At 40.8% G+C, this 23,674-nt stretch overlaps 1 protein-coding gene across 6 annotated transcripts in view; it reads right to left on the minus strand.

The window, feature by feature from the left end:
- Positions 1-23,674, minus strand: part of Dgki (diacylglycerol kinase iota) — a 456,269-nt gene that overhangs the window by 300,235 nt on the left and 132,360 nt on the right. For all 6 annotated transcript variants that reach the window (XM_031381541.1, XM_031381543.1, XM_031381545.1 and 3 more), the window contains exon 2: positions 4,436-4,544. In XM_031381541.1, coding sequence (XP_031237401.1) covers positions 4,436-4,544 — 109 coding nt within the window. The remainder of the gene's footprint in view (positions 1-4,435; positions 4,545-23,674) is intronic.

The raw sequence follows: 23,674 nt of genomic DNA on the forward strand, positions 1-23,674 counted from the left end.
AACTCCAGGTGAACCCTGAACAGCTTACCCATCTGTTTTCAAGTTGGTGAGTTGTTGCTACTACAGGTAAAGTCAGAGTGTCAGAGTGTTGGAGTGTTGACATGGTGCCTAGTCCCCTGAGCTCAAGAGGTATGAAGCAAGAATTTCTGCCAAAGAATCAAAGAGGCTGCGAAGAACAAGGGGCTCCCATCAGCCCTGCTCCACACTGTGCTACAGGGGCCAAGGCCCTCAAGAGTGCCACTACCCAGCATTCTATGAAACCAGGACCTCAACCAAGGCTAGTGACTGAAGAGCCTGTGTGTGTGTGTGTGTGTGTGTGTGTGTGTTTATGGGTGCTGGAAAGCCAAATCCGAGGCTTCTGTATGCCTGTCAAGTGTTTTACCAAATGAACTATACCCCAATTCTTTATTCCCCCACCTCCCATTTCATCTCTTTTTGTGATATTCTATTTATGGAAGACTTTTAAGAAGCTCTAAGCCTAATCAATCCTTATTAACTAATACTACCGAGTAAGTAAGTTTTATCATTAGTGAAGCAGTCCGGTGGCTAGTGGTAGCCATGTGTTCTCAGACTGCTGCACCAAGGGGAGCCAAAAGAAAGCGTTGTCTTGGAGAAGCGGCCAAGAAATTCCTGAATTCATCATTTGGTCCCTTGAACAGAAGGGTAGTTAATGCCCAGTGTATTTGGCAGGAAAAGACCTCCATTTTAAAGCAGGAGTCATTTAAGCTCTTACAGAAAACGTCAGATAACACTGAAGTATGTTTAGCCATCTCTTCCTTCTTGAATGTTTTATGCAATAGGGTACTGGTCATTGCTGGGCTTCAGTCTGTGGACACTATAGCAGCCTGGAGATAAGTGTTCCAGAGCCATACTGGAGCTTCCCTGAGGGGTGTGCCATAGCTTCTGCTTTCCTACTGGACATTCAGCAGATCACTGTCACAGGGTGCCCACAATAACCGGGGAGGAGGAGGAACAGGAACGAAAGACCACAACACACACCCAGCTTGAGCTCCTGTTTAGCCTCCTACCACTAGCCAAAAATACTCATGGATGAATACTATAGTGCATACCTCTCCATGAGAATGAGAAAATGAGGCCTGACAGTCTAGCACTGCCTGAGGCAGGAAGTTTACTAAAAGCATTGGTTCACTATTTCCAACATCAGCCATCACAAGTCTTTTTGTGTATCCCAGTCTCACACACACACACACACACACACACACACACACACACACTGCCCTGGTGAACTGTCCAGGCTCAGGCATCACTGTGCTACAATCCCACTGTTTATTTCTTTCTGTCCATGAATTTTAGTTCTGTAAAGGAAATAACCACAACTTCTTCATCCCTGGATCCCAAGAAACCCGCCCAGGATGTAAAACAAGGGTGGTAGTATCTTCTAGGGGCAGAAAAAGAATGTGATAATGCCTAGGAGATTCCATTATGGCAGACACACTTCAAAGTCTAAAGAAAGGTATGAGAATATGCACTAAGGGAATGATGGCCCTTGCAACAATGACAGTAATAAAAACGGATGGGGCAGAGGATGATGTTAGATGACTATCTCTCACCAACTTAGGCAGACCAAATCCTTAAACATAAGACCTGACACTACAAACATTAGAAGAAAATGCGGGAGACACGATGAAGAATAGTTTGATGGGGTGAATTTTCTAAAGAGGCCCCAAAAGAACAGGAAACAAGGGGGAAATAGGCAAAGAGGTTTATGTAAAACTCAAATACTTCTACACAACACAGACAACAGGCAACAGAAAGACAGACTGTAGAGCAGACAGACAATATTTCAGGATGCACATCTGACATGGGTAAATATCGTGTGTGTGTGTGTGTGTGTGTGTGTGTGTGTGTGTGTCTACACGCGCAAGTGCGCACTAGTGTATATACTAAAACTTGGAAAACTCCACAACAACGAATACCCCACCTTAAAATATGGTAGTAGATCTAAATCAATACATCTCAAAGGAAGACATATAAGTGACCAGCAGATATATTTTTTTAAAAATAAACACTAACCATCAGGGTAATGGCACAGCGCTTCTTTCCATAACAATGGCTCTCATCACAAAGAAAGAAGTTATCATGTACTATAGAGGGTGCTGAGAAAAGAGACCCTGTTTGTGGTTGGTAGGAATGGTAGCAGGCATAGCCAGAATGTGATGAATGTTCTTCAAAACAAACAAACCAACCAGAACAAAACAAAACAAAACAAGAAAATTGAGAGAAGAACCACAGTCCAACCTAACAATCTCACTCCCAGATATATAGCCAAAAGAAATGTAAAGCCTTTGATTTGCACACAGACATCTGTGCTGCCATGCTCACTGAAACACTATTTACAACAAGTCAGGAAGCGGAAGGAACCCTAGGTGTTCATCACAGGAGGATCTCAGTGTCTGGGAGGAAGAAACTTGTGGATCCCTGGGACTTTGGAGCTACCTAACCAGCCTAGCCTACTTGGCAAGTTCCAGGCCAATGAGAAACCTAGTTTCAGAAAAAAAAAAAAAAAAAAAAAAAAAAAAAAAAAAAAAAAAAAAAAAAAAAGAACCTCACTCCTAAGGAGTGACACAGAAGGCAGACCTCTGGCCTCCAAACTCATGTAGCCTGCCTCCCACAAAAAAAGGCAAGTTGCCCACACGCTTGCATTTACTGGTAAAAGGTAAGAGTCACCTGGTTCAAAGAAAATGCAAACAATCTAATTTAGAACAGATGAAGGTTACTAGAAGGATATGAATGTCTTTCCTATAAGAAATAAAAAATAAAAGAAGGAAAGGAATTTATATCAGAAGGGAAACTCAGTCTACTCCTAAGGTTTGTTAAGGTTTTCATAAAGGCCTAATAAAGCATTGGGAAGCTGGAGCTGGTGGAGAGTGTCTGCAATCCTCAGGAGTTCAAGTCTGCATTCCGAGCCAGACTGGGCTACAGAGAGGCATGTTTCTTTCTCTGAAAATAAGTAAAAATGTGGGTTTGGAACATAGTTCAATGGTAGCGTGCATGCCCAGCCCATGTAAGACCCTAGGTTCAAACCCAGTACTGTACAGAAAAGCCTGTGAGATCCTTTTTACTTCACATGTTTCAAAGTCTTGGGTGTTACAACATTAATTAGAAGCAGAAATGGAGGCAGGAAGGTTTTGCAATGGCTTCTTTCCTGACCCAGAAAACATTCAGATGGCTTATTGGCAAGACACAACTTTATATTTGTGCCAATGTATAACTAGCGATCTAATAATTTCAGGTTTAAGAACATCAAAAATGAAATGACTATTTGTCATCCTCCCCCACTGGAAGCTGAGGGCAAGTCCCATTTGCTACTGGACAGCCCTTTTTCTATTTGTCAGCTGTGTCATTGGCTTACGGGGAAGTGTCTACCAGTATAACTGAGAATAAGACCCTCTGAAGGATTTCAGTCCTGCCAAGCTGAAAGACTGTGGAAATAAGATTTGCCCATATATACACAGGAACTGAAAACAGGCGTGCTCTCAAGTCACAGCTCAAATCAAAACCCTTGTAGGCCAACATGAAAATCAGAGCTTACTTTTTATGGTCCATGACCTTTGCTAAGGATGCTATGTGCTACATTTCAATTCAATAAAATGTCATATTATCTGTGAGAAAGAATGTGGTGCATATGTAGAACATTATTAATCCACACAGAAGAAAAAATCCTGTTATTTACAATAGATGGAGTTGGAGATTTGGGTGTAGTCAAATGATCAAGGCCCAGGAAGTAGACCGTGTGCCATCTCACTTATATGTAAATGATTACGAGGTTTACCTTACACTGAGAATGAGTTAGTGGTAAGTAGAGGCTTGGAGAGACAGGAGATAATCAAGGAAAAGATTCCTCAATGGATAATAAGTCATAGTTAGATACCATTTCACAGTAGAGTGACCATAAACAATGAGTATTTCTTTATACTATGAACCAGATGGTACAGTATACTCTTTTGTAGAAGGCTAGAAAAAGGGATTTAGATGGTTTCTAGCATAAATAACTGATAAATATCTGAGTAGATATGTTTCACTCTGTACCTATACCTGTGTACATATGTCAAAACACCACATGGTACACCATAAATATGTATGATTTTTATGTTTTAATAGGTTAAAAAAATAACCACTCCTCTTCTTTCCCACATGGATCTCTCCCCAGAACTGAAAAGGACATGGATGAGCCTATTCTGCTCATTGTTGAGACAGCAGGACCCCACATGTGGCTTCAGGTGGGTGGATGGCTTCCAGCCCACAGTTAGTGATCTCACTAACTTTGACCACTGCAAACTCTCAATAGACATGTTCTGACTCATGGAATCCTGAAGGTGAGATGAGAAAACACAGCATGGGACTGAAATTAACTTGGGGGAGAAGACAAAACAAGACAAAAACAAAAGACAAACACAAAACAGCGGACACCTACGCTCCAGTCCAGAGTCGCTCTGGGCTCCTTTGCTGGACCATTTGCCACAGGAAGACCGAGGGGATGTGCAGGAGCCAGATGCTGGAGGCCTGTCCGGGAGATGGCTTTCCTGCAGCAAGAAAATAAATAAATAAATAAATAAATAAATAAATAAATAAATAAATGCATACAGACAGACATGCATACACATGTACATATGAACACATGGACATGAGCATCTTGGACAGAGCTCACAGCCCCCTGTTGGGAAGACTCTGTAACAGAGCAACCTGAGTGAGTCTCTAGGATCCAATATCCTTTACAACTGTGGTGAGATACACGGCTACTAGGATAGACAGGAACAAACCCCCCCATGTCAGAGAGCTTGAGGAGGCTGTTTTGAAATAGGACTAGAGGGCTAGAAGCTGAAAGCTCAACTTCTTTTCAGGATGAAGGGCAAGAGTGGAGCCTCATCACTTTCAGAGAAAAGAATGGCGGGTACTTATGACTCTTGGAAAGTAATTCAAGGTGTCCCGGGATGAAGCAGAAGCAATGCCCTCTTGTACAACCCCCCACTGCCCAGCACAGCACATAAGTCTAGTTACCCATGGAAGTCTGCATACTCCCTTCTTTTGAGAGCATTTTCCTTCTCCTTGCTGAGGACCACACCACTGTCCGCTGAGCTGAGCTCTCTCAACATGAAAAGACTTGCATCTGCGAGAAACAGCCCATACTTCTTCAGCCACCCCTGAGCCCAAGCAAGGGGAACCCTCAGCAAGAGGAGCAGGAGGAAGCAACAAGGGCACAGAGACTGTGAATGCCCTCGAGGCACAGCCTCTGAGAGAAAGAAAGGTGCTTACAGCAGAAAGATGAAGGGCTAGGAGAAGACAGGGAAGGATGCCCTTTAAGTCTTTTCATGTTCACTGGCCTATCCAAACTCTACCTGTGAATAACTGGTGAGGTTAGGCAAGAATAGTAGCTTTCAGGAATAAACATGTGCCAGCACTGGTCTCTGTGTGTGTCAGAGATCTCAGCAGGTGGCTTGCTTGCTGTGCTTCTTTTAGGGTCTCTTGGAATCTTATCCAGGAAGTTCCAGAAACTGGTCTTCAGTAGTTATAACCAGTTTGCTGGCAGCTTTTCCAATGCAGGCTTCAGGCAACACATTAGTTCTGCATAATTCCCCAGATTCATCAGACAGACAGAAGACAGTCCAATCAGTTTCCCTTTCCGTGTGTTCTCCAAGATAGGTAGTTAACATCAGTTCTGGGTCCTCACCCTCACGACAAAGTACATCCCACACCCTCCAGCCATATGCTTATGAGAGGAACAGTGTCCAGGTGTGGTAACCCAGGGCTGGAATCCCTGCATTAGCTCAGGAGACAGAGGCAGGAGGATCTGAAGACAGACAGTCCAAGGCTATCCTGGGCTACATAGCAACACCTTGGCTTGGAAAAGAAAAGGTAAGTGGACATTTGAAGGTGCTAAGATAGCCTAACATAATACAAGAAACAAAGGAGGTGAGGAGGGAAGAGAGGGGGAGGATAGAATCTTCCGTGGAAATCCTTCTCTCACAAGGCTTCCCCCCCCCCATATTGAGGGACTTTCTCTGCCGTGGTTCATAGGGTTTTTCTCTACCTTCAAAGTCCACTCCATTAATGCTAAAACAAAACAGAACAAAATAAACAAGCAAACAATAACCCCATGGCTTTGTAGATTCAGAAACCAAAGGGTCTACCTTTAGGTCTTCAAGAGATCTCACAAACTAAATTTTAAGTGCTTAAAAAATTTCATAGCAAGAGGCTGAGATAGATGGATTATAATTTCAAGGTGTGCAGAGGCTACATAACAACTTTGAGACTAGCCTGGGCAACTTAGTCAGAATCAAGATGTAACTATATATGAAAGTCTCTGGTTAGAATATTATTGGGGGCAAGAGGGCAAGGGAGAGAATGAAGGAAAGACAGGGGGGAGGGAGAAAAGGAAGGAAGGGGGGAGAGAGTGAGGAAAAAAGAGAAGGAAGGAAGAAGTGGTGAGGGAGGGAGGAAGAGAGGAAGGGATGGAGAGAGAGATAGAAAAAAGGGAAGGAGGAGGGAGGAAAGTGAAAAAAAAAACCTTAGGTTTAGACTTGATACACACACACAATCCAAGCACAAAGCCACAGAATGGCTGAAGAACTCTTAAATTTTAGATGAACGAGAGAAAAACAAGCCTTTCAGAGTTTCACAAACTATCTTAGAAAGTTGTTGTTAGAAAAAAAGGAGCGGAAATAAGGTAGAAGGGGGAAATAAGATCAAGGAGTCATGGAGGAGGAGGAGGAGAAATAGGAGGAGGAAGAGAAAAGAAAGAAAATTTCATTGTCAGGTCTTGGTAGAAACTACTGAACAAGTGAGTTCTGCTGCTGGGCACCTGTGGACTATGGCAGCCTCATCACCCTCCGTAACTAGAAACCACCACCTGACCCAGCAGCAGCTGCCCAAACTATTGAATCAGCACACAAGGCATCGTGCAATGCAGAAACTTGCTGCACCTTATCTAGATAGTCCTCCTCTGGGACGCCCCTCAAAGAACATGCTTTTCTAGCCTGGGAAAAGAAGCAACTAGGTCTTTTGTTTATTTCTTATTTATTCCCCATTATGAACACAAATTAAAGGCTGAATTTGTAATATTAGCAGAAGAAAATGGTATAAACACTGCACATACAAACATTAATTAGGAGGGAAATGGGTTAAGAGGCATTGTAAGCAGCTATCAGCCTGTGGCCAAAGGTGTACATCTTTGGAAAGTCGATATAGAAAACACAAAATAGAAAAATTATAATTAGAAAATATTGGAGTATGAAAGGCACTTCTGATTCCAGCTTTCTACTCTTCTAAACAGCAGAACATCATTTTTCTAATAGTTCATACATGAATAGATATTTTCCCTCAAAGAGGAAAGGAATTTAATTATCTCTGAGACCTCAACTAAAATCAGCCAATGTTTCTTTTCTATTTACATCCATCATGGTGGTACAAGATGACATGAAACTCTAGCAGAGCTTGCTGTGTGGATGGAAAGGGTGAGGGCAACAGTTTTAGCTACAATTTGGTCTAATTAAACAATAAATGGGGGTTCAACTTCGCATCCTTCTTCCTGCTCAGAATCCTCCCTGCAAATGTAGACTGCAAAGCGTGAAATGCCAACCATTCTATTAACTTCACAACATCACTTTGTGGGGAATGAGTATTCTCACAAGAGCATGTCTGAAAAGAACTGTGATATTAACTGTGAAATAAATATGAAAAGAAAATACTTTATAATTCAGTTCCCAGAGCATAAAGTCACGTTAATGTCAATTACCTGATGTGAAAGGCTGAGAACACATTTCAAGTACAAAAGCCATCATACATCTTAAATGGCATTCTATTATTGCTTTCCCTTCATTCAGTAAAGACTATAAACTCCTAAAGGATAGGACTTCATTCATCCACTAATCTTGTTACATCTGGCCCAGAGCTAGGCTCTGCAAATATTCAATAAATGCCTTCTGAATTAATGAATGAACTTGACCAAGAAGCTAAGCAAAACAGCTTGCTGATTTGATCAGAGACTGAGAAATCCAGTTAGGATGATTTGAATAATGTCCCAGGCTTTATACCTCAGAAATGTTCTTTGCTGAGAGGGTCCAAAATCCTTCAAAACAGCTCTTTAAAAGTAAATGCATCTGGGCATGGTGGCACATGCCAGGGTTTTAATCCCAGCATGCAGAAGGTGAAGGCAGAGGTAGGAGAGCAGTACATGCAAAGACAACTAGGATTATGTACACAGGGAGACTCTTCTAAACACCAATAGGCAGACAGGCAGACAGACAGAGGCAGACAGACAGAGGCAGACAGACAGACAGACAGACAGATGTGGATGAGATAGAATTCAGCCTTCAATCCCGGCCTGCTGGTGTACGCTTGTAACCCTTGCACTGGGAAAGTAGAGGAGGGAGGATAGTCAAGTCAAGGTTATCCGAGACCTGGACCAAAACATCCCATAAGAAAAGAAAGAAAGGAGGGAAGGAGGGAGGGAGGGAGGGAAGGAGAAGGGGAGGGGCAAGGGAAAGGGAAGAGGAGACTAAAAAGTAAGTAGCCAAGAAAAAAAAGCTAACCTTGGAATTACCAAAACAGCTCATCTTCTTGGTATGAAGATAGCACTGGATTGGCATCCTGCTGTCCTGTTTATAAAGGACATAGGAGAGTGGTCATTTTTTTAGATAAGGTCTCACCATGTATTCCTGCCTAGCTGACTTGCCTGAACTTGCCAAGTAGACCAGGATAGCCTAACACTCAACGACCTTTTGCCCCTGCCTCCCAAGTGCTGGGGCATACATCACCACCTCTGCAAGGGTACTAATATCTTTTTATAATATACTCACTCAAAGAAATATGTAGCATAAACACTACTCATAAAGAAAACCTTTTAAAATGCACAGGAAGACACGCAAGACTGATCATTCAGCCATAGTACCCTCTTGGGATCCATTCCTAAATTTCAATCTACTCTTCTTTCAACTGACATGACTCTCACAGTCAAGCCATCCACACCACTCTCTGGGAGTCTAATATATAAGGATAAGAGTCCTGAGTATTTAGTGGGGAAACGTCAGAGAACAGAAAATGGGTTTAGCCAGGACATCTAAGGACTGGAAGGAGATACTAATGCATTCATCTCCATATTCTAGAAAGGAGCCAGCAATCGAAAAAGTTACTCTGTTCCTTGGTCACATTCCCCAAGTGCGTCAAAAGAGATCCTGTGGCACTGCCAATGCAACTCAGTGGGAGAGTACTTGTCTAGTATAGGGGAGGCTCTGAACTCAATCCCCAGTACTCCCAAACATACATGAAGAAATGTGTGTGTGTGTGTGTGTGTGTGTGTGTGTGTGTGTGTGTATTGTGTGTGGTGTTTTTCTTCATGTCATAAATACCCCACTTGCTTCTATGCAAGACAAACTGTACTGCTTCTTAATTAACATGAAGAAACAGCCTAAAATGCTAATAGTCCACACAGTGAGAACCAGTCCCAAGCCCCACATAAATGTAACTATTCCACCCATGAGTTTATGTAGGAGAACAAGCTGTGTGATACTTGAGCCAAAGTCTTACTCTAAGTTACATATGAATTCAAGGTAGTTTTTGACTATTTTAAATGTAGGTTAACATCTTCAAGGACATAATTATTATTGAAAAAAAAAGGTGGAACTTAGTTTCCTAAGTTCAGTGAGATAAATCACTTCTGTATTGAACCGTCAAAACAATATACTTGTAGATCTGGACTTTGGTGTTCCAAAACAGTTAAGAGCGAGATGCTAAACTAACTTGTTCCAAAACAGTTAAGAGCGAGATGCTGAACTCTTGTCCACTGTGGATTTTGAACTGGTCACTTAAAAGTCTTCCAGAGGGGTGGCCATAGCTCAGTGGTAGGATAAACATGTAGCCTAGCATGTGTAGGGCCATGGATTCAGTCCTCAGCACAAAAAGGGGTAGAAGGATGGGGAGGAGGAAGAGAAGGAGGAAGAAGAGGAAGAGGAAGAAGAGGAGGAGGAGGAGGAAGAAGAGGGGGAGGAGGAGGAAAAAGAGGAGGAGGAAAAAGAGAGGGAGGAGGAAGAGGAGGAAGAGGGGGAGAAAAGAAAATGGAGGCTTCTAAGCGCTTCTAATGTGTCCCCAGCTGAGCACCAGTCTCAGAGCTGTGCAGGCTTAGACTGCTATGCCTACTAAAGCTACTGAGCCTATTTCCTATTCATTCTATATTTCTATATTGTCCATATAGAATTTTCTGTATTCATTCACATATTCATTCAACCAGCAATGCATTTGTTAGTATCCATTTTATGCTAGGCACTGCCCTAAATGTGTAGATTCATGAATGAATTACACCTACCTAAGTTAATGCCTGTGAAACATATTTTACCACATTTTCAATCATTTTACATGTCTTATGGATCCCATTACAACAGTTCATTATCCCTAATTTGAAGTAAGAACAGTTAAGTTACCTGCCCAAAGTCATATGCACAGCATGAGAGGCAAATGAATGTGACCCAGGGAATTTAATACCTTCCTGTGAATGCTTTATCCTGTTATACAATTCCACACTTTCATGGGGCCCTGATAGCACACATATTCATACCAAATGACTACAAACCGGGCCCTTTCTATAATTATCTCCTAGTTGTCTTAATTATGCACAACCTACCTCCACATTAAGAATACAAACTTCACCAAAGAAGAAAGAGGTATTAGAAGGTACAGATTAAGAGCAGAACTTGCAATATGGGAAAGAGGCAACTAAGACAATCTATACCCATAGATCAGTGCCTGGGTCAGCTCTCATCAGAAAGGCCACCTCTCACAGTAGATGATAATAGCCATGGAGACCCACAACTAGCTAATGTGAGTGAAAGTCTGGGGCAATCAGTCCTAATAGAGACGTCTTCATCACTGCCCTCCCCTCGAGACTCACTGATCTATGTGGAAGAGGGGACATTGTAAGAGTCAGAAGTGGTGGATGACTCCAAGGATACAGCGCCTTCCAGACATAAGATACATACAAGTAGATAGAGTCTTGACAGCACACACAAGACCTGCACAGGATCACACCAGACAAAATCCCAGCACTAAGAAGGAGAAGTGAACACAAAGACCATCCCCCTAACCAAGAAGCTATCTGCAACTGATACTTTCTGGGAGAAAGGAAAAAAAAATCAAGGTTTTTTTTTTTTTTCCCCAGTAGATTGTCACTGCATATATCAGGGGCACTGCAGGACAGGCCCCAAGCTTAGGAATACGTGGTCAGTACAGAATGGACTCCATTTATTTTTGCACTTTTGTTTTGTTAATTTTTGTCTTTTTGGATGTTTGCTCTGATTTTTGCTTTCTGATTTTTGAGATTTTTGTTTCTGAGAGAGAAGGGGGTGGGGCATCTGGAACTCACCTTCCTCCATCCACAGTGTTGGAATCAAAGACATGCATGAATGGTTATAAATAGGTTTTGTTGATTTAGATTATTTTATTTTGTGTGTATGAGTATTTTGCCTTCATGTATGAATGAGCACCATGTGAGTGCCAAGTGCCTATACTGGTCAGCAGAAGGTGTCTGATCCTTTGGAACTGAGATCTTAACGATTAAATTTCAATTTTCTCATATATATACATGTATATATATATACATATCTATACATATATATATATATATATATAGTACACACACATACAGTGCATATGTATGTGTGCATATACAAGGATACAAGTGATGGTTATTCCTGGTTGTCAAATACATCAGGAAAGAACTGAAAATCAGAAACGGAGGGCACACTGTGATCTTGTGGCTGCAAGACTCAGGCTTCTGACCCAGATCTTGCCATGGGATGATACATAATTTTGATCCAGATCTTGAGGCACAGTGGCCATGAAAAGCTTAGGCTCAGGCAAGGTAGTACATGCCTTTAATTCAAGCATGGAATCTCCAGAGGCAATGTGATCTTAATAATTATAATGAGCAACATAGATAAAACAAGGCTTTCTTCTTACTGGAGTAGATACTTATTCTGGTTATACATTTGCCTTTCTTGTATGTAGTGCTTCTGTCAAAACCGCCACCCGTGGACTTACAGAATGCCTTATCCACCTTCATGATCTTCCTCACAGTATTGTTTCTTACCAAGGAACTCATTTCATAGTCAGAGATGTATGACAGTAATCCACGGGTCTTACCATGTTCCCTACCATCCTGAAGCATTTGGCCTGATAGAAAGATGAGATGGCATTTTGAAGACACAATTACGGTGTCAATTAGGTGACAGCAGCATGGAGGGCTGGGGCAGAGTTCTTCAGAAGGCAGTATATGCTTTGAATCAGCATCCAATATATGGTACAGTTTCTCCCATAGCCAGAATCCACTGGACCAGGAATCAAGGGGTGGGAACGGGAACAGTTCCACTCACTATCACTCCTAGTGACCCACTAGGAAAGTTTTTGTTTTCTGTCTTCCCCACCAACCCTAAGTTCTGCTGACCTAAAATTTTGGATCCAGAGGGGAAGAATGTTCCTGCCAGGAGCCACAACAAACATTCCATTGAACTAGAAGCTCAGACTTCCCCTCGTCATTTTGGGCCTCTAATGCCCTTAAATCAACAGGCTAAGAAAGGAATTACAGTGTTAGGAGGGGTGATAGATCCAGATTACCATGGGGAAATTGGATTGCCTCTCCACAATGGAGGTAAGCAGGATTATGTCTGGAGTGCAGGAGATCCTTTAGAGCATCTCTAATACTACCATATCCTGTGATTAAAACCAAAGAGGAACTACAACAGCCTAATCCAAGCAGGATGACAAAGGGTGTAACAGAAATGAAAGCATGGGTCACTCCTCCAGTAAAAGAGCCAAGACCTGCTGAGGTGCTTGCAGAGGACAGAGGAAATACAGAATGCGTAGTCAAGGAAGGTAGTTATAAATACCAGCTAAGGCCACGTGACTAGTTGCACAAACAAGGATTATAAGTAGCATGAATTCCTCTGTTTTCTTTTGTTAAGAACATATTTATTTAGATATTTGTGCTTTCTTCCAATTTCCTTAAGTTAATTAAGAGACTATCAATCAGTATTTAAGTTGAGACACTAAAAGGATATTCCCAAGGGACACTGACCTCTTCTAAATTTACAATGTGTTTGCGATTATACAAAAGATAGTTATATCACGTTAGGCATATTTATGACCTGGTAATTGTTTCATTTGGACAAGAGGTAAGATTTATGTCAAGTTGACAAGGGGTGGATTATGATCGTTATTCCTGGTTGTCAACTTGACTACATCGGGAAAGAACTACAATCCAGAAATAGAGGGCACACTTGTGACCCAAATCTTAAGGCTAGGAGACACAGGCTTCTAATCCAGATCTCGCCATGGGACGATACATGATTTTGATGTAGATCTTGAGGTATAATGGTCATGAAAAGTTTAGGCCCAGGCAAGGCAGTACAGGCCTTTAATCCCCTGAGACTGCAGCAAGCAGATTTCTGAGATCAAGGCCAACCTGGGACAAAGTGAGATCCAAATCCAGGTGTGGCAGTACACAACTTTAATCTGGGCCACACCGTCTACTGGAGGCCTACATGAGGATATTGGAAGAAGGAAGCCTCATTCTTCTTCTTGCGCTTACTTGCCAGCACATCTGTGGGAACCTACTTTTTCAGGATTCCAGCTTATGCAAAAGACCAGCTGAAACACCTAGCAGCGTGAAACTGAGAAACTACTAGATTCTTGGACTTCCCATCCACAGCTGCCCATTGTTGGGTTAGTTGGACTGCAGACTGTAAATTGATACAATAAACTCCCTTAATATACAGACATTCCATAAAATCTGTGACTCTAGAGAACACTAATACATGCATACATACCCATACACACAATAAAGCAATCATGGCCAAGTCAGAGAACAATGAAGATTATTTTTTTATGTTGCAGAACGCTAGCACATAGGATGGACAACCGTGTATCTGCTACTGGCATTATTACACATTCAATGCTCTCACAGCACCTAGCTACAGCTAGGCACATGGTAATCTCTGGGTAAACATGTATTCTTTTTATTGCTTTCAAATATTCCAAGCCCTCTGGACACTTCGAGTCCTTCAATAGAGATCTGACAGGCTTCTAAGGAATGTCAGGGAGTTCAAAAGTGGCTATTCGAACAGAGATGTCTTCAGGTTGGAAAGCAATCCTCTAGCTGCCTACAAAATCACTCCTTTGCCCTAAGCTGCCTGTCTTCTCCCCTCAGACTAATCCAACATTTTGAAAATAAACATGCAAGCCAAGTGCTACAGGCTTTATCTATTGCACTGTACTTATGTAAGTGAGCACAACAGAAAAGCAATGTTTAATTTATAACAATGGACTCGCTATGAAATGCAAGTTCTACTGCTAGACGAGAACTATCTCCCATGGAGAGCTCATCATAACCACATCCTTAAAACAACCTTGGCATGACAGAGGCTATGATAATAAAACTTCCTTGTAATGCAAAGATTTCTTAGCCAAAATCCTCTCAGGAGTTAATGGCCCTTCCTCCTTAAAGAATTATTTGAAGAGAGAAAAATTATCTTCCAGGATAACAAACAGATAGTGATGCCATGGCTAAGTTGTGGCCCTTCTCCAATGTCTTGTCTAGAAGTCCTAGTGTGCAGTACCTCAGAATCTGGGTCTTTAGAGAGAGGGCTGGGTTTAAATGAGCTCCTCAGAGTGACACCTAATGCACTGGAACTGGTGTCATCATGAAAAGTGGAAATATCACAGGCTCACACTTAAAGAAAAAGCTGCAGGAAGACAGCGGTCAAGAGGAAAGTGGTGAGGTGACAAATCCAGGACAGCGAGAGATGACCAGCATACAGACAGTGGCTGGGAGAGAGCCTTAATGCAGATTTTTCCCTCCCAGCCTCAACATGTTGGGCTCAGGTGAACAGCAAGTTCCTACTGTCTGGGCTCAGTTTGTGGACCAGGCTGTGGGAGCCTAGCAATCCCCCAGCCTTCAGAACTAGACTCCACACTGCCAGTGAGCACAATGGATGTGGCGAACTTCAGATCTCTGATTTATCTTTTCCTGTTGCCCCACGAAACTCCAGGTACCATCTTATCAGAGTTCTACCTCAGAAAACAATGATATTTAAAGACAGACACTTTCTAGTGAAAGCGCAAGGTAAATGACACTCTTTCTCATACAAACCTCAGAAACTCTGACAAAGATTTAGATAACGCATTTGTGAAGCAAGAAACAGAATTCGAGGCAAATTCAATATGCAGATACGAAATTGAAAATTCTGAAAGGAAAAGGATACCTGAGACGAGTGAACTAGAAGTGAGAGACTACTTTGTATGGGCTTAAGAGATTACAATTTGGGAGGCTTGAAAAATGCTTGCCATGCATGAAGACCTGAGGTTGGATCCACAGAAACCTATAAAACACCAGGAACAGCAATGTATGCGAGGACTCCTCAGACTGGCTGACTAGCTAGTCCAACTTCATCACTGAGCTCCTGGTTAAGTAAGAAGCCATGTCTGAGAAAATGTGGAGAGCAACCGACAGCCAGTATCCACCTCTGGCTCCACACACACATGCACACGTTCATACACACATATATACACCATGAGCACATACCTACACCCACGCACATACACACACATAAATATTTAAAAAGAGATTACACCTTCTGTGATCTTAGCTTCTCTTTTTCTCTATAGAAACATAGCATCTCAACTGTGTACGAGCTAACTGCTAAATTTATAGGAACAAGATCATCAGCCCCTCTATCTGTTTCCAGCTAATAATCAAATATACAGAGACAAACAAAATTATCACTTACAGGAGTTTGAGATGAGAGTCAATTACTGAATAACAAGGCCCTGTTTTCATTCGGGCCAATTAGAATAAACAGAATTAAGATGGTATTTAAAACACCAAGCAGTGTCCCTTCACCACAATGGGTGATAGTCTGAGTCTCACCACTCATGCTTCTAATCATGACTTGGAATTCCTGGAATGGCTTTACGGCTATCTCAAACATCCTCAATAATTTCTTGAAATAAGTTCTCCTTCTTCCAAAGAATAATTTCTTGGGCACCGGGAGAGCACTGGGGCATTCTTGTAATCATCTTCTCTTGGGTCAAATCTAATCTGAGACAGAGTATTTCAACTTTTCAGAAGAAAGCCTGTCAGAAAATGAGGATGAGCAAGGCTAGCGAAGGAAGGAGCTGAACTACACATCTGTCAAACATCAGCTGAGATCACCTCAGCAGAAGAGCTGGTGACAAGCTGGTCCTTCAGAATTGGCACAAATTGAAGTAAAGACACCCTTTGACCTCCACAGCAACCAGTGTTTGGACTTGGACAACCACTAGGGAACACTTTCTCACAGGCAAGAGGTTCTCTTATGCCTGGGGCTCAGCTGTTTAAGACAGATATTCAACGCTGAACAAATATAGGAGATAAACATTAGCCTGGGAACATAAGCCATTTGAAACTTTATAGAAATTTTCAAAAAGATTTAAATCCACAAAGCTGTTCCTAATAAGACTACTGGTTCACCTTCATTTCTAGTGTTGTTATAAAATACCCAGATGAAAAGCCACCTTCAGGATTGGGGGTTACTAAGTATACCAGTCCAGGTAAAAGTCTATCATACAGGGAAGTCATGGTGTCCAGAGCTTGAGCTAACTAATCAGATTCAGCCAAGAGTAGATTAAAAACAAATACAGGTGTGATCACCTATGTGTTCGTTCTTGGCTCCATGACTCTACTTGTTTATAGCCCAGCAACTTCCAAACCAGAAGATGGTGCCACCAACAGTAGGCTGTATATCTCCACATCAAATTACCACATTAAGAAAATCCACTATGCCAATGGGTCAACCCAATGTAGACAATCCTCCACTGAGGCTCTCTTCCCAGATGATTTTAGGGCATAACAAGGTCACAAATAAAGGTAAACAGCACAAGTACCAACTGGAGAAGTTTGCCTTTAGAATCCGTTTCCCCATTCCACACCAACACACTATTCCTGACTCCACCAATTTCCCATCAACACAGAATAAACTAGGGTAAATCCCTTATATGGGAACCTGGATGCTCAGAAGGAGCTCATAAAAGGAGAAAAACTTACACTGCACACAAAGTAGTTAAATAATGTTCCTAAATAACAAGTCATAAAAGCCATAAATATAGATGGCAAGGTCTGCAGTTAAATTCTGAGGCCCACCTATCTATTTTGGGCCAAGCCCTGGTAGAGTGACTAGACTGAGAGAACTTTAGCACTTCTGTAGTCAGAAGACACACTGACAATGTGAATCAGTGGTAGAAAGACACTGATCTCCAAGTTGACATAAATGCAATACACTTACTTCAGTACAGGAATTATTTAAAAGTGGGGCTCTGTTCTCAGAATGTGGAACAAAGAAACCAAGAGCCTGTGAGGCTAAAGCAAGGGGATGTTAGGACACCAGAGACTGGGCAGCAGGTGGAGGTTGCCTCGGTGCTATCCACCAAAGCTAATATACAGTCAAATCTTAGCCCTTCCTTCTGGAAGCAAAGGAAATCCATGCTTATTAATAAATCCCTTCTTACAGTGCTTGTTCTGCAAACGTCCTGCTCACAAGTGAAATTGTGCTGAATTTTCTCTGAGGTCAAACTTACTGTTTGAGAAAAAATTTCATGAGACATTAAAACAAAAATGTACAAAAAAATAAGCAGTACAGAAACTGTCCCCCCAGAAAACTCAGGTATTAAAGGGTACATGTCTGCATGTAAAGAAGCCATGTCTAAAGAATTTAACATTCTCCTATCAAATACAAGCTATCAGGAAAGAGAAAAAAGTAGGAAATAGAAATTCTAGAATTAAAAGTATTATAACTAACGTAAAAGTTTGCTTTAGGTGCCTGACAGTAGACTTGAAATGATAGTTGAAAATATCAATACACTCAAAGGTGAGACAAATAAAAACTTCCTGTCTCATTAAAATAATAATAATAATAAAGAATGATTTAAAGATCCATAGAACACCATAATGCACACTAGTATGTTTATAACAGATATCCCAAAAGACAGAGATAGAAACAGACAGGAACTGTATTTGAATAAATAACAACAAAAATCTCTAATACTGTTTTTAAAAAAAACCCACAATCTATTCATTTAAAAAATTCAACAACGACAAACTCATAGAGCTTCATATGAAAAATATTACAATCTGTCTCTTAAAAAGTCAAAGATACTGAGTTTTGAAATCGGCAAGAGGAAAAAAAACGACTCTTCATCTGCCAGAGAGCCTTAACACAGTTAAAAGATGAGTTTTGATTAGAAAGAATGTATACCAGAAGAAATGTATTCTGTAACAAAAGTACTGAAACTCAATAAAATAGTAGGCAAAACGTCTATAGCCATTAAAAATAAGGAATATATAACATCTGCAGAAATACTTCACAAAAGAAGTACCTGTAAAGCTTGCCAATCATCTCGGAGAAAATAGTACTTATTTTAGACATCTGGGAAACAAAGTGAATCGGCAATGAAATTCATTTTCGGTCACTAAAAATAAAAAGGCAGAGAACACCGAGAATTGGCAAGAACACTGAACAACAGAACTCCTGCACAGTGCTGTTAGAAATGCAAAATGGTAACGTATTTTGAAAAACATTTTGGCAATTCCAAATATAGTTGAATATAAATATAAAGTTGGGCCCAATCAATTACTCTCCTAGATGTGTGTATATAAGAAATTAAAATATGTGCATGAATGTTCCTGGTAGCTTTGTTCATATTATTAAGGAAAAAAATATAAACAACTCAGAAGCCCACCAACAGAATGTGTGAAAGGAAAATATGGCATACTGATTCAACGCAATACGGTCCAAGATAAAAGGAACTACATCTACTTCCATCATGGATGGATCTTAAAACAATATACTGTGTAAAAATCATGGGATACAAAAGAGAAGAGCTATGTCCAGATTCTTTTAAGTTCTAAAATAGGAGAACCTAATCCAGTGGAGCAGAAATCAGAGTACCCGTTACTAGTGGAAGAGGAGAGTTGATTGGGCGGGTCAGGAGACACCTCCTGGGTGAAGAAAGGGTTTCTCATCTTAAGAAAGGTGGTGGCTGCAATCTTATTGACATTGTTGCAATGCATTCACTTGTTCTTAATATGTATATACATCAATACAATTCTTAAGTAAGAAGAATAAAGTGTATAACTTGCTAAAAACAAGAAACCAATCTTCAGTTGCTGACCACTCAAAGATAATTATTGAAACAGTTTACTATGAAACTCACCTCATTTAAGTTTTACTGAGAGTTTTATCTTCCAAATATTTCTCAAATTGTGCTATTACCTGTTCCCTGCTAGATAATGACTCATCCTCCCACAATAATATTCTAATTCTTGTACATAATCACACTCATTGAAATCTTGTTCACTTTCATGTTATTTCTAATTTAAAACTCCTTCTCCCTTCCCACAAGCCTGAGGCACAGAGGACTGACCCACAGGAAAAGGAGCCATGCTTCCTGCAGACACTACTTCCTCTCTTAGAACACAGCAAAGGTTTTGAGGACTAAACCAGTGTTGGGACTACAGCCACAGCAGGCACTGGCATTGCAATATGGACTGAATGGAAACACAGAGCAACATTGCTAACATTATGACTCTGGGCAAGTTCTTAAGACATCTTTTCTCCAAAAAAAAAAAAAAAAAAAAAAAAAAAAAAAAAAAAAAAAAAAAAAACCAGGAGGATTATCTCTTATAGAGAGTATGAAACTATGAACCCACCTTACATAATGGAAGTATTTCTTTTTAAAGATACAGAGTCCTCAACGTGAAAAATAATGAACCCACATTCACAAGCAGGATGGGTTTATTGTGGAGCTAATGAGGCACAGACAGCAGGTTTCTCACTCTGGTGGATCACTATCAGGGTTTTTCAGGCAGAAGGGGAGAGAAAAGAATCAGGAAGTATTTCTTTTCTAAGCATCTATAGACTACTCTCCCACAAGTTTAAAATGAGGGTAGGGAAGGAGAGAAAGGGAAGCCAGACCTCAACGATCACACACGCCTAGAACAAGAAAAATATCTGTCTTAAATTGACACAAAATTAGGAGGGGGGAAAACATCTTTCCAAGACACTTGACCACATGAAGTCTCATAGAAGCTGTTTTGCATGCTTATCCAGTCTGTGTTGGCTGTGTAATAAGAAGTAGTTACTACTGATACATTATTCTTAGTGTCTAGGAAACAAATACAAATTCTCCCAGCGTGTGGTGGGAGTGAGCAGAAACCAGATGTCAACCTGAGCCTCGAGGAATATTATAAAAGTACCAAGATCTACGAAGTCTACGTCAAAAATCACTGACATGGAGAAATTAGTTAAAAGAAAGCCAGCAAAAACTCCCTGGCTCCTGTCCATCTTCCGCTCCATGCTGGGCCGTATCCCTCTGGGACTAAAAATCAAACTAAGCTTTCTCCCTCCATCCACTTCTGTCAGGTTCTTTTTTCCCCGAGAAGGTAACTGAGACACCACATTTCCAACAGATATTCCCAAAATAATTGCTTCACTTTGTAGAAAAAAAATGGAATTGGATCCTTACCTCTAACCTTATACCTAAACAGATATAAAACTAATTACCGGCAGGTTAAAGATGAAGATGTGTAACACAAACTGGAAGTTGTAGCAAATGATCTAATGAGTATCTTTTAGTTACTGAAGTAGAAGGCAGCATTTAATAAATGTAACTGAAAAAAAATCTACAAATTCAGAGAATTACAAATTTAAATAAATCAAGAAATTCTGTCACTCACTTGTCTGTGGCCACCAACAGCTATCTACCTGAACTTAAGGCCTATTCAACAGGAGGAAAATAATACATGTACTGGAAACCTGGATACCTCCCCAGGGAGAGGAAGGCCCTAGACCTTAGAAAAGAATCCACTCCTACCATTTAGCTAGACCAGCATAAAGCTACTAAATTCTAAATCTAATTCTTATACTCACATTATTTCTAAAGTTTGAATATTCAGTAAAAAAAAAAAAATGTTCTGACAGAATCTTCTCCCAGCAATTGAAGGGAGGTGAAGATGTCAGAATAGAAATAAAAGAATACTCATAAGAGAAAAAAATATTCTGTTATTTAAGCCACTATAAGAGTAAAAAGACAAGTAGAAATGAATGATTTATTTTAGCTTTAGATATTCTCTATACATGTGACAGGGTTAGGAGACATAAATTAGAACACATAAAATCCTAGAAGAAGGTGAAGCAAAGGTTCAAACAGGTGGATCACAGATGTAAAAACCCAAAGAACAGAAGATGAATGTGAACGTGTTCAGACTCATCAAAGAAATATGCCCTCATCCCTGTCCCCATCTCCCTTCGTTTCTCCTCCCACCCCAACATTCCTGTTTCTGACACTTCAAACACAAATGATGGTGAAAGTGTTTCAAGTGCGACATAGCTTCTTAGAACTTACATAAGTTCGTAACAAGCATGGTATGGCTTGACGGCTCTAGAACACAACTTAGTATTTTGTAGAAATGAAGTATTTGTTGACTCAAGTCAATAAATAAATAAATGTCATTCCTAATGTTTTAGTAACCTTACAATTTTGTGTCAGACCACAGGGTTCCAGGACTTGATTTGCAATAGAGATGCCTTTTGCAGACACGCTCTCTGAATCTACTGAACGTTATGAATGCTGACAGTTCTCATCCTTTGAGAATAGATTTTATTTGATTCCAGCAGCAACAAGTGATTTGCATGTGAGTTTGATGGATGAGACGGCTGATTCAGCTCCGTGACAGATAATTGAAACGATCGTTGTTTCATAAAACAGTTTCTCAAAGTAATTCTGAAGGATAATTGACTTTCAGGGTTTCAAAGTAATCAAATCCAACTTTCTGTGTGACTAAAAAACCAGCTCTGCCAAGGGCCCTGATAGATAGCCAGGCCGCTTTTCTGTATGGCTTTCTAAGGAATGCATAACCAAACAAGACACTCCAGAGCAGAATGGGAGTAAGCCCTAACAATGACCTGAATCAATCTAACTGACACAGATTGTGAATGCATCATCTTTATAATGGGTAACATTGGACCATGGCTCCTGTGTATGCAAACTCATATCCAAATTGTCACGTATACTAACTCCTGTCCAAAGCACAATGAGATCGCATTGATAAGTAAGTGCTCCTGTTTGACTAATTAGAACAGCAGCCAGGGCAAGGCCAAATGCTAACTCCATGTTTACACATAGAGGCCTGCTGCCATCTTGGAATTAGTACCTGCAGGGTGTGGGGAGGGGTGAGATGGATCCACTTGGGACTTAGCCTAATTTTTTCTTTTTTATATCGTGACCCAAGGAAAATTGTAAAAATTATCAGAGTCATCAATGAAACCTAGACATAATCTGTTTATGGAATTTCCCAAGGCAACCAGTACAACAACCCCAGTCCTAGGTCATTATGACCACCTCTTCCCATCCACAGTCTACAAACAATGCCTGCCTCAGTCACTTACAGACACCTTGGTGGCTACTACCACACACACAGAGCTATAGATTCATCCTCTTGGATCTCCAATCTTCCAAAACTTTTTTCATTTCAGTATTTCTCAACTTTTGTTAATGTATGCACTTATGGTCAAATTTTCAAGATTTCTCACTATCTGTGGTATAATTTGTTTGAATTTGGAAGTTATCACTCTTCAAAGATATCATCTATCTAGCCTTAGAGTGTTTCCTGATATCAATATTTATTTCTTCTAGTTTTCTCTAATGTAATCATCCAAAGCTGTACTGGTTAAAAAGTCATGCTTTTGGTAGATAGAAAATTCTAACATTGTTCTCTTTAGGATTCATCCCAGAATATAGCCTTGTTTACATCATGCTTTTAAATATAAACTTAATATACCTGCTTTTAAATATATACAATATAAATGCCTCTAGGATGATGTCCATCTTAAGAAGTCTGAGCTTGGCCCTAGGGGGATAGGAACTCCACAGGAAGACCAATAGAATAAACTAACCTGGACCCTTGGGGCTCCCAGAAACTGAATCACTAACCAAAGAACCTATATGGGCTGGACCTAGGTCTCCTCACACATATGTAACAGATGTGCAGCTTGGGTCCAGAACAACTGGAATGGGAGCTATTCCAAAAGCTGTTGTCTATACGTGAGGTATGTTCTTCTAGCTGAGCTGTCTTGTCTAGCCTCAGTAGGAGAAGAAGTGCCTAGCCCTGCATAGACTTGAAGTGCCAGGGTGGGGGATACCCAGGGTGGACCCCAACCTGCTCAGAGGAAAAGGTGAGATGGAGGAAAGAAAGTCTGTGGGAAGAGGTGACTGGGATGGAGGCAGTGAGCAGGATGTGTGTGAATAAGTAAAATAATAATAATTATTATTATAATTATAATTATAATTATAATAAATTTTTAAAAAGAAGCCATCTGAGTTTGAGATGGAGAGATGGCTCAGAGGTTGAGAGCATTGACTGTTCTTCCAGAGGTCCTGAGTTCAATTCTCAGCAACCACATGGTGGTTTAGAACCATATATAATGAGATGGAGTGCCCCCTCTGGCATACAGGCAGAATAGTATGCACATACTAAACAAATCTTTAAAAGAAAGATGGAGAAGAAGAGGAGGAGGAGGAGGAGGAGGAGGAGGAGGAGGAGGAGGAGGAGGAGGAAAAAGAGGAAGAAGAAGAGTCT

The sequence above is a fragment of the Mastomys coucha genome, unplaced genomic scaffold (assembly GCF_008632895.1).
Source record: "Mastomys coucha isolate ucsf_1 unplaced genomic scaffold, UCSF_Mcou_1 pScaffold20, whole genome shotgun sequence".
NCBI lineage: Eukaryota > Metazoa > Chordata > Mammalia > Rodentia > Muridae > Mastomys > Mastomys coucha.